The following is a 12,808-nucleotide window of genomic DNA, read 5'->3' as shown; positions in this document are numbered from 1 at the left end:
TTCAGGAGGAGGCAGTTCACAGGTCTTTTCAAGCAAGACATCCACTATAAATTTCCCTTTGTAAATACCCTGCCTTGAATGTTGTCAGTTATAGAAGTTTTAAGATGCAATAGTGCTTAGTGTTTACTAATCTTATATTTAACTGGTGAATTGTGGTTCATTCCTGTTATTTAAAAAAACCCAACTACCCAGAAATAACTGTAATCCCCAAAATATTCTACTATTTCATTGAGTACATCTTGAGTTTTTCATATTAAGCATTTTGCGACTATGTGCTACAGCTCTTTAGAATTCAGAGTTCATGGATTCATAGATTCCAAGGTCAGAAGAGACCACTGTGATCATCTAGTCTGATCTCCTGTACACACAGGCCATAGAACTTCCCGCAAAATAATTCCTAGAGCACGTCTTTTAGAAAAACATCCAATCCATTTAAAAATTGCTATCGATGAAGAATCCACTACCACCTTTGGTAAATTATTGCAGTGGTTAATTATGCTCTCTATTAAAAATGTACACCTTATTTCCAGTCTGAATTAATGTAGCTTCAAATGGATCATGTTATAGGTTTCTCTATTAGACTGAAGACCCCATTATTATTATTTGTTCCCCATGTAGGTAGTTATAGATTATCATCAAATCATCCCTTAACCTACTCTTTGTTAAGATAATAGACTGAGCTCCTTAACTATTACTATAAGGCATGTTTTTTAATCCTTTAATCATTCTTTGTGGCTCTTCTCTGAACCCTCTCCAATTTATCAATATCCTTCTTGAACTGTGAAGTCCAGAAACGGACACAGTATTCCAGCAGCGAGTGCTAAGAAAAAGAGTAAAATAACCTCTTTAAACAGGAGAATCTCGAGGAGGAGTAAACATCCAAGTACTGAATTAGCCTTTTTGACCACAATATGGCACGGAGAGCTCAAGATCAGCTGATTATCCACCATGACCCCCAAGTCTTTTCAGAATCACTGCTTCCCAAGATAGAGTCCCCCATGGTTCCATAACCAAGCTTTTGATATTAGACTAATGTTTTCAAATTTCAGTAAAGTCCTGGAAACAAAAATTTCATTTTTTCATCTTCCTATTCTTTAGAAATACTATAACTGGAAGAACATATAATTAATCTTGTGAAGTCAGGAGGACAACTCTTGGAAAAAAGTTACATTCATACAACATACATTTAGGCAGAATTTGTGTTGTTAAGAATGCACAGTACAAATAATTCAATACATCGCATATAATAAACAAATTAACTTAATCTTCTTTGGCAGCTCTTTATTACCCTTCATTATAAGTACATTTAAATTCACTTTTTCTTTTTCCAAGAGATGCAATTTATTTTGTGGATATGAGCCATTTGGTCTCTTTTCCTTTTTTGATGTTGTATTGCATCTCATTGGAAGCAGCCAAAACAAAGTATTTTTTTAAATCTTTTTAATCAATCAGTCTTAGAGTTATTTGCAAAAAACTCTTTATATGGAATACATAACAGCCTCAAACTTCATGATAGCATAGGGAACTGTGTGTCTGCCAGCATTTGTGTTACAAAACACATTAACTTAGCCATTCAAGTTCACTTCAATACAACCTACCTTAGAAAAATTGAAAAGAAAACCAAAATTTAGCTCCTGTTTAACAGAATAGAACACATGCAAACACCAGGAAACCCTACAAAAACACAGAGGCCCGATGTTCAGTTCTCAATTGCAGCCATGTGTGCAAATGTGTACACACAATGCTTTTCTCTATGGTGCCTGTCTGCTCCGTTTTCTTTGGGCCCTTTTTTTTTGTCTATGTATTTCTCATGAAAAGATGTCAGATTGACAGCTGAGTCCACTTTATCCCCAGAACAAGTATACCACAGATGCTTTCCCAACAATACTGTAATAAAACACACGCGTTCCTAACGATATCATAACAAAAGCCGCATCCTTCACCTGACCAGTAATTCACTCACCATGCTCATACAATCCAAAGCTTCTCTGCTGACAAACAACAAGCCAACCAACTGTAATGACAAACTGAGACCACCAACCAACCATCAAATGGAAGCAACCTTTGTTCATTACCAATTGGGGCTTGATTTCATCTGGTGGCCTAGAAGTGAAAGGCTTCACATCTCAATATTTGTCCTACCTGGCCTGTTCTCATATGAAGGCAGTAAAAGTTATTTAGATTGCAGTGGCATCCACTTGCCCAACAAGAAGACGACAGAGCTCTTGCCCTACATATCTAAAGGACAAAATATCTATAAAGTAAGAAATGTTACTGAAGTGTGCAACATGGCAAGTTTTTTCCTGCATTGTAAGATTTTTCGGGGTGTGGGAAATTGACATACACAAACACATAGTCAAGGCAGAATCATTTTGCCCAAATCACTATGACAGCAGAGTTTATTTGGGGGTGAGGGGAGAGAAGGAGGGAGGAAAGAGACATAGCACTACATCCCATTGATTTTTTTTTAAATGAAGCAGTCAGCAGCTTGTTGCAAGAATGATTGTATTTATTACAACAGTGTGTGCTAACTTTTAAATTTCATTGTTTCTAAATTCCAAGTTAATGTAGCAGCTCAAAGAATAAAACTCACTGTATTGACCTTCTCTTTCTTCAATGGAGGCATTAAAAAAAAACACCACTAAAAGAAGAGAGCCTGTAATCATAGGAAAATTGTAATGAGACCCTGTAAAGTTTCCTGCAGCTAAATGTCACTAAGAAGAGAAAAAAATTTTCAAACAGATTTTAGCAAGATTAGGTACAGCCAGGATTTAAATTTAAATATTTAAATATGAAATAAATCCAGAATAGTCTACCTTCAACATAATATACATCTTCACCATGTCTTCAATGTATCTAATTGTCACACTGTACAAATAATAATTTTACTATAAATATGATTTGACAACTGCATTTAATTGTCTTTTTGTAAACTCAGTAGACATTTATAAAGGCATTAGATATCAAGCCAGTGAAATAAATGCTTCAATAGAAGTCACTTACATTTGAACATGTCAGATAATGTATTTTTAAAAAATATACAGTCCAATGGCAATAACTTTTGTGCATGTTGGACTGTATCTCTCCACAGATATTTTTCACTATAGGCCTCAATCCTACAAGCACTCACATACAGGCTTAACTTTCAGACCAGGGATAGTCCCAATGAAGGTAACAAACTACTCACATGCTTAAATATAAGTTATTGATAAGCATCTGCACTACCAGGGCCTTATGTGTTAGCTTTTTACGTTCAATCACACTGTTCAGATGGTAATAGAAACAATATAATCTAAAATACAGTACTTCATAGAATTCTGAAGAGACTGAAATGTTAATATTTTATACTACACATCAAATGTGCATTTAGAAATTCACTACCAGGTGTGAAAATTAGGAAAAATGAGAACCACATAGTTAAACAGCTTTAAGGTATCCAATTGCAGATATAAGGCCCTAGCTCGTCCCAATGCATGGGTGATCAATGAAAATAATTTATATACTGAGAGATAAACAAGTAAATATCTTTTCACTGATATGGGAAATACTTCTGAGTTTTCAAGACATTTAGAAGAGCACAGTTTAATATTACAGAGAACAATTCTTACTGTAAGCCATTTTTAAGGAAACAAACTTCAACAAATGCTTCCTCAAACCAGTATAGCTGTAATACTTCCCTCAACTAACAACTGTAAATACACAATCTCCTCTAATCTCATTTAAAGGAAAATGCATCTTTACAACTCTGTCCTTTAAATCCATAATTTACTAAATGGAGCATCCGTACCTGACAGAGAGATATGCTATTCCTCTGAATACAGGTAACTACATACTGAGTAACATTACTGCCAACAACAAAAACGCTGCCAAAATTTCAGAAGTGGCTGCTGATTTCAGGAGTCCAACTTGAGATGCTTGAGGTCTGATATTTAAAAGGTGCCAAGCATTCATAGCTCCCACTGTCTTCAAAAGGAGCTGCAGGTGTTCAGCACTTCTGAAAAATCAGGTCTAAAAGTACCTGAGACTAGCACCCCAAATCTGTGATCATGGCTGACAATGTTGGCCTTAGCAATGCTAAAGTTAACTTTTATCTGAACTGATTTGTAGAATCAGTTATACTTCCCAGTACCAGGCCAAATCCTCAAATCTATACTCAACCAAAACTCTCCCTGAAATCAATGTCATTATCTCGGGCAAAATCACAACATTCAGTGTTCCAAAACCTACAATGTTTCTATAAACAACAATTACAAGAATACTTTATGAACCAGACTGACAATGCAACTGTGCTCTGAGTGGAAATAAATTTTATCAGACATAATGAATATCCACACTATTCACCAGGCACTGACACAGTCCTTGAACCTGTATAAAACTAAGGAAGCTAATCTAGCAATGTTTGACAAACAAGTAAATTCAAGTTTATGGAATACATGGTATATTTAAAAAGAATCAGTAAAAGGTGTAATTTATGCAATGTTATAAATATTTTAAAGAGAACCAGTTCCCATGTAAACTGCTGTGTGCAGGAGAAAACACTTTATTAATTTTACATAAACCCTCAGCCTAAAAACAATATCCAACCACAGTAGCAGCTAAATAATAACTCTTGACAAGTTCAATAAATTAACCTGATTATTCTCATTTAGATGGCCAAAATCCTTTTTTTTTTCCTGGGGGGCAGTGGGGAAAGAGATTAATCAACATTTCCTGCTCTTTTCTAATTGACAAGAGAAGATGTTTTCCCCTTGTTTTGAATGGAGCTGAAATTAATAGCTGTTTTTCTCCAAACACAGCTATAAGCATGGGCCATGTTAGAAATGAATGGGACTTTTACCAATATCTTCAACAGAAGAAGAATTCAGCCCATGGATTATATGCATGTCCATGTTGTTAATGAAGACTTCACTGTCATGGGCATAGTTTTATTAGTTAGCTATTGCTCACACAGGCAAAGAAAGAGGAATACCTTAGTGTTTCTGACAGGCTTGAAAAGTGAAGTAATATATTTAACACAAGACAAACCAAAGGACTTTCAATGTAGATGCAGATTAAGTCTTAGAACTAAACTTGATATTGCCTTCTGATTACATTACATTTGTAATTGTAAATGGGCTGTACTAAGAGTTTTCATTGTGGTTTCTACGGAATGTAACTCAGATAGTGTTGCTATCATGGATTTTACTAGGTCTTGCCAGTGTGAAACTCCCTAATATGCAAATCACATTTATCTTTTTAAAAATACTCAATTTGCTAGAAAAGGAACAAAAGAGAAATCTCCACAACCAGATATGGTCTTAGGCCCAATACTGGAGCTTCTGGCTTCCTTTATTCTCTATTTTGCCATCAGAGTCTCCAGCTCAGGCCTCTCAAACTCAGGCCAAAGCACGTTTGCTTTCACACCTCTTCACTGGAACTTTGTTAATATATTTCCTGTTCCCTTAAATGAAATCCTTCATTTTATGATGTATTTGTATCCAATATTCTAATTTATTTATTCTAATTCTAATTCTAAATTAATTAAATTTTCACATCTTTTGGAGTTATTTAGTAGCACAAAGAAGCTTTCTAACTCAAAGTCTGTGGCATATTTGATTCAAACTAAAACGGTCAACTTGTTTCAGAACTTTCCTTCCTAAATTATACCAAAATCTTCTCAGTACAATAACACTTATAAAAACATATATAGAACATTACCATGTTTATTTTTGTTATTCAGTAGTGAATGCACATAATATATACTCAAATTAATAAATGTTTTTTTCTTTGGTTGCAGAATCACCTTGACCAACCCTGGGCTTACTTTTTAATATGAGAGAGAAACCTTTTCAGATGTCAATTTTACCTAAATATTTTTTGTGAAAGAGGAACTTTCAAAACCTAATACAGAGGCATAGGTTTCTTTTGAACTGTGAAACAAGTTTTACAAATCCTTATATTGAGCTCTGACTATTACGAAGATATGGTCAAGTAAAGGAATTTACTCACTCATGACTGGAAACTTCTTTGCATATAAGCAGAGACAGGTATAGAACCAAGGTATCGTCTTGGAAAAAAATTCTCAGAGGTATACATGTCCTGAGCAAAGAAAAAAATGGTATTATTTTCACAACTTAATAGCCAAACAATTAAAAATGATGCTTTCAAAACAAGTTATTTTCCTTGCTAGACTGTCATCCCCTTTGTAAAAAAAATTAAAGAAAGAAACCTCGCACCAAAAGAAGTGTCTTTGTTAAGACTCTTGAACTTCATTGTTTTATGATATGAAATAACATTCTTGAAATTTAATCTTCTAAAATTCTCACTTTCTTATAACAGTCGTTCTAACAGGTCTTCAAAGACTAATTCATAAACTGTAACTGCTCCCTTATGAGTAATAAATGTTCATCAAGCATGAAATACAAAATTGATCACATTTTTTCTAGTAGATGTAGTGTTATTATAAGAGTCATACTCCCCTTCCCCAGGTAAATTCAGTTAGCAGTAGGATGCAGTAAAAAGTACTTTGTAACGAGACGACGCACACAAAATTTAGTAAAGAAATATGATTTGGGCTCTAAATTCCAACGCTCCCCCTTCTCTCCTCCCGCCCCCCCCCACCCAAGAAACCAAGTCTTGAAAAGTGACAACTCCATCTAGTGTGAGGATATGCCATCACACCTGTCAAATATAAAAATCTAAATCTAAACAAGATATCTTAGTAGGACAGGTGTTGATTTTTTAACAATACATGCCTGGCTTTCCCCATAGCTAAACATGCAGCATTAATTTATAACAATGAAGATACAGCAAGTACATTTTAGAATGTTTATTAAATAACCTCCATCCTGCTGTTATGAGCAATTTTATATAGAAAACATGTATGTATGAAAAAAGTTAAAATTGAGATGGCTATATCTCATAATTAACTTAAAACCAAAATAGAGAAACACAAAATCCACTGTATATTAGGCTATAAAGAGTGTTCTTTCAAGACTTGCACAGGGATAGACTTTCTGTAAACTAATAATATTCTCTAATATGATCTATTTCTTCTTTCCAGGACCAAATATAACTTGCAGAGCCTGACCACCTGTGCTAGTCAAGCCAGATAATTCCTTCTGCTGACTCAGATTTCAAGTCTCAACTCTCTTGATCTCATAAGGCTAAAGAGAATATATACAAGGAGAGACCACGATCAAACTTCTTAAAAAGTGTGACTGAGCATAACATCTACAGATTTGCAGCAAATACCAAAATAGTAGAGGAAACAGCGTAGTCATGCACTGCTGAGCCAGCTCCCACTGCTGGATCAATCGCTAAAGCAGGCAAAAGGAACAGCTAAGAAGACTGTAAGACCGCACACTACTGCAAACACCAATGAATATTAAAACCAGCCCTGAGAAGGGCAGACTTAGGAGGGGGAAGAAAATGGAACCACACTAAATAATCATATTTAAAAACAAAACAAAGAACACAAAGTTGTAAGGTTCTGCAATCGCTGAAGAAAAAACTTGACATTTCAAGTCCTGTCAATTCTCTCCATGAATGACTGCTAAATTGAACATCTAAACACACACTGCTTAATCAAAAATAAAATGCTTAGTTAAAACATATCATTAGAACTGCAGTTTTGTCAGTTTTCTTTTGATTACTGATGTCAAAATTATCAAATGTAATGTTCACTACATTGATCATTTACTACACTAATTACAGTTATTATATTAGAGTATCATTAGGCTCAGCTGATAACATTCAGCTCTGGTCCAGAAGCTATTGACTGGAGTTCTACAGATTTGAGCCCCAGTCTTGCAATTGTGGCTGCATGTGTGGAGTCAGTGGGAGAAACAGAGCCCTGTACTCAAATGCATTTTCAGGGGGATACTGTCCTATCTACACTACAGGAAAAAATTGCATACTAGCTTCGTACCTGCTTTGGTAGGGGTATCTGTATTACAATACTTTCTATTGCTGATACAGACAGGAAAACACGGCTCTATAACCAAAAACAAATCCTTAGTTTTGAAAAACAGATCCGTGTTGCTAAGTGACAACAATGTCGTTATCCCACACATCATTTACAAAATCCAAGCACCGAAAACTACGAAAATTAATAGTTAAGGTCATCATAAATTTTACACTGCCCACATATCAAGTGTGTGTATTAAGTATAAAGAAATGCATATTTCATTACTTTGTAATGTGAACTCCAATCTTGGGGTGGTGGAGAGGGGCAGTGTTAAATGATTTCACTATCTAAATATTTTCCTTAATATTATTAGGGTGAAATATACTTTCTGTTCCTCAAAAATAATGCTGCATAGGTAGTTTACAAAAGGTGTAACTGTCAATTTGTGGTAAAAGTGTTTGTGGGTTGCATTTGAGGCTGATCAACATGTACATACAGTTTATTTGTTTGTTTTTTAAAAAGGTTGTGTATTGTGCTTGTATTTTGAGATTACTGATGAAAGAATAATATTGGGGAGAGGGGGTACAGTGGGGGCGTACAGTGGAGGTTACTGTGTTGTCACCAATTATTCATTTTTATAGTTGATAAGAAGAGCGTACTTATTATTGTGTTGTAAAATTTATGAGGGGGAGGGGTTAAATGATGCAGTAAGTAACTGTAACATTGTCACTTAACCGTCCCCCCCCCCCCTTTTTTTTTTTTAAACAAAGGTGTTTGGGGATTTTTCTGCAACAGTTATAGACTGTTTTCTTACATACCAACAACATTAAAAAGTGTTATAATACAGATGCCACTCAGTCAGACAGGAAAGAAGTGTTAATTGTTTTTCTTGTAGTAAAGATGTGTCCCTTAGAAAGGTTATCTTCTTGTAAGACATTGAATCAAGGTCCTTTCTGCCTTCTGGTAGCTTGCCAGGTAAAAAGTAAATATCTTATGCCTCCTATTCTTTTCCAAAACAGTTAATCCTGGCCAATACTGCTTCCATGAATAAAGTAGGTTCTAATATTCTTTGATGGTTGGCAAGTTACTGCTGAGCTATTTAAATGCTGACATGTTTGCCTACACAGTCACTGAGCTACCAGTAGTAACTAGCTCTTAGCTCTGAAAGGAGCATTTGGGTACCTCAAGTATAAGAAGGAAGCTCTTTAGAACACCAAATTCAAGACTTCTTTAAAAAAAAAAATCCAAATATATTATACCCCACCCAACACTGTATCAGCAATTACACTGAACGTTCTTCTTGCAAACTATGCTTTCTACCTAAATCATCATGAATGAAATCAGGGCTGTAACTAAATTACAGGATATGACAGCCTTGTTCTATGCTGTTTGCACCCATGCAATGCTAAAGTAGAATCTCACAAAGCACAAGATTATGAGATTCCTTTAAAATTATAATTAGAAATTCAGCTCTAATTACTGTTCTGTGCATACTCAATTTTAGTACCATTTTTTCAAATAAGAAAGAATGTACATTTCCAGTCCTTAGGAAGCAGAGAGACCATAGAATCTTTGTCCTGCAGATTTCCCAATTATGTCATGTACCCATAGAGTTTGATAATGAACATATAAAATCATGACAAAGTGATCTAAATAGAGCCTGCTAAGTGCAAAGAAATTATTTTGGTGTAATATACTTTCTCCATAAGCCTTAACTGCTTTTACCCTTCTAAAGATAGCAGATTTAGAGCTTTCACAAGAGCATATTTAAAACTGACAAGCAGCAAGTGATCAAAATATAACATCTGAAATTATTAGTTTCCAAGACACATAATGAAAGAGCAAAGGGATTGCTGGTTTAAAGGCAATTTCAGTAAACTAAAAACATTTTACATTGCACTTAGTTTGTATTTGAAGTGGGAAGTTATAATCAAGTAACATTAAATAAAATATTTTTTAAAGTTTAAAAATAGGGAGCACAGTCACCTAAGAGAAGAGTCATTGAAGAGAAACTTACAAAAATTAAAAGCTTTTTATCTGATATTTAGAAATTCCAGCACTGTTCTTACTGTTTAATGAGACAAGGTAGATGAGGTAATATATTTTATTGGACCAACTTCTGTTGGTGAGAGACACAAGCATTTTGAGCTTACACAGAACTCTTCTTCTGACCTGGTCCAATAAAAGATATTACCTCACCCACCTCGTCTCTCTAATATTCTGGAACCAACACAATTACAACACTGCATACTACTGTTTAATAACATACACTGACTCATTGAATGACCACAAATGAGGAAGCCTACAGCAGAAGCACAAATCAAATAAGCATAGTGACACACCCTCTTCTTTGAGCACAGCTGGAGTACTTAAACCACAAAAAAGTGTTCAGCAAATTGCTTTTAGTTCTCTGCAATGTTGATTGCAGCATATGGATTTAGTATATGTAAGCCTAACAAAATTTGAGTTTCTACTGTACAATAGCAGCTTAAGAAGATAATAGAATACACAAGTTTGGTAACGCAATCATACAAATCAAAGTAATCATACAAAAGTTATTCTTGTATAAAGATACAGCTACTTATATGCTGTAAATAAGAAATATACTTTCATTCCACTGAAATTCACCACAAGAGCTAAAGTCCACCAGCCCCAAGCAGCTGCGTTTCTATGCAGTTACTTGTTCTAAACTGCAGCTACACAAAGAAAGTTGTTCTTTAGTGTGCATGAGCAACTGAATGGTTCATGGGATGGTAATAGGAGGCAGAGCATTTATCTTCACTGGAATCCAGCCCAAATCAACAGTGAAATAAATTTGGTTTCAGTTCAATTCCCCACAAACAGGTGTCCACAAAAACCACCATAACATTTGACAACTGGCTCTTCTGTTAGCAGTCTTAGTAGAGGCCAAGGATGGAGAGAGCCATGGCGATTGAAGCATCCTGGCAGCACACTATGGGGGAACCTTGTTTAGTCAGACAGTGCTGTACCAAGCCTGTGCACTTCATCCTCAAGGGCTGGCAGGGCCGGCACCCTCAAGAACACAACCCAGAGTTTTGAGAGCGTCCATCATTATCAGTGCCAGAAAGTTGACACGGTTACTTCAAATACCCAGACCTCACTTATCCAAAACTCCCCCATTTCCCCAAGAGCAACGGCACCAAAGAGCCCCCAACCCCAGGCATCCTGGCAGAGCCCCATTCCCTATCCACCAGCCATCCCGCCAAAGAGGCCCCAGGTTATCCTAGACTTTCCATCACTCTGACAGAGTCCCTTCGCACCCCCCCCCCCCAGATAACACCAGAGAGACCCACCCAAAATGATCCAATATCCCCCCAGCCCTGACGCAGAGCCCATCCTCTGCCCAACAGCGATGACACCAAAGAGCCCCCAGATTATCGGACATCCCTCCCCCCCCCCCAGTGGCAAGGACACCAAACCCAGCTCCCCCTGGGTTCCCCAAGCCTCCCTCCAGCGATGACGCTAACCAGCCCCTCCCCTGGCACCCTGTCCCCCACGCTGAGGCCCAGCTCCCGCCCCGCAGGGCGGGGACACATACCGCCCCCTCCCCCCAGCAGAGGAGCCTGCGCCCCTCCCATGATTCGAAAACTCCCCCCGCCCGCAAGGTAGAACCCCGGCGCTCCACCCCCGTAGAGCGCTCGAAATGGAGGGGGCCGCCTCCTCTCAGCCTCCCTGAAAAGAAAGGTCCGCCCCCCCTCCCCCGGCTCCGCGAATGGAGGGGTCCGCATCGCCACACTCCGCAGGACTCGGAATGGAGCAGTCCGCCTGCTCCCCCATGACCCACCGGCCGCGGGGCCTCAAGGACGGAGCGGGGCCGCCGCCGGTCCCAGGGGGAGCCCAACGGCCGGACGTCCTGTCCCTACCTTGCCTCAGCCTCTTGCTCCTTGCGGGTGCTTCCGTCCACCTCCTCCCCGCGGGGCTTCCCCGTGCACTGCCCAGGCCGGCCCCAGCGGCCTCCAACCAGGAAGTGCCCCTGGTGTGTGACACCTACTCGCTGCAGCTATGGAAACCGCCCCACCCACCTCGCCTGTGGCCACAGCGCCGCCCCATAGGGCGAGCTCGCGGCCGCCGCCATCTTGGGCTCACAACGAGGCGGAGGGGGGCCCGGCTACTGCCGCCTCCCGGCGCGAGCCCGTGGCCGCCACCATCTTGGGCTCACAACGAGGCCGAGGTGGTGCTGAGGGACGGGGAGCCAGTTGCACTCCTTCACTGCAGAGGGGAGGGTGGCCCCCGCTGGGGTCAGGTAAAGTTGGATCCAGTGGGTATGGGTCCGAGTTCCAGGGGGATGGGCATACTCGGGGTTGGATAGGTATTAAACGTCACAAGGGCCCTGCCCCAAGGGGCTTGCAATCTAATGCAGACGTAGGGTTACCTAAAGTAACCAGTGGGGGGATGGGGAGAATGAATGGGGTAACAATACAAGAGAGGAGGGAAAGGGGAAGCTTTGTCTCTGGCTATCACAGATACTTCTGTATGTGATCATTTGAGTGGCACAGGCCTCCTGACCCCAGGTCTTCAAAAAGCATAAGTCAAGCCCCAGAAATCAGATGTTTTAAAAAAAAAATCATGACATTTAAAGAAAAATTAATACCTGGTATTATTATTATTTTTGTTTCTGTGGCTTTAAAGATCACATGATTGAGCTTTTCTCTGCAATCAGAAAGGTTAGAGATTTTTTTTTATTATTTGGAAAGAAAGAAAGAAAACAGATTATCCTATAATCGCATTTCTTTCAGACTAGGGCTTCAAGAAAAATGGCAAATATCACAAGATTTAGCCACGCTGCATTGGGGAAGTGATTTTTTTAAAATAGTTTTTTTTGGGGGGAGTACTGTGAGTTGGTGCTGAGAGCAGCAGTAAGGAGTTGCTTAAGTGAAGGCTGGTTATAAGTGAGTTGTT

At 38.5% G+C, this 12,808-nt stretch overlaps 1 protein-coding gene across 1 annotated transcript in view; it reads right to left on the bottom strand.

The window, feature by feature from the left end:
- Nucleotides 1–11,894, bottom strand: part of USP6NL (USP6 N-terminal like) — a 201,950-nt gene extending 190,056 nt beyond the window's left edge. Inside the window, exons 1-2 of the mRNA XM_067534940.1 lie at nt 11,773–11,894; nt 5,989–6,078 (exon numbers count right to left, since the gene is read on the bottom strand). Coding sequence (XP_067391041.1) covers nt 5,989–5,992 — 4 coding nt within the window. The 5' untranslated portion in view covers nt 5,993–6,078; nt 11,773–11,894. The remainder of the gene's footprint in view (nt 1–5,988; nt 6,079–11,772) is intronic.
- Between the last annotated feature and the right edge of the window lie 914 nt (nt 11,895–12,808).

Source organism: Emydura macquarii, unplaced genomic scaffold (assembly GCF_026122565.2).
Source record: "Emydura macquarii macquarii isolate MOO-44397 ecotype Brisbane River unplaced genomic scaffold, CSIRO-AGI_Emac_v2 contig_3470, whole genome shotgun sequence".
In the NCBI taxonomy this organism is placed as follows: Eukaryota; Metazoa; Chordata; order Testudines; family Chelidae; genus Emydura; species Emydura macquarii.
The sequence above is the reverse complement of the archived record's forward strand: the minus strand, read 5'-3'. Positions and strand labels throughout refer to the sequence as shown.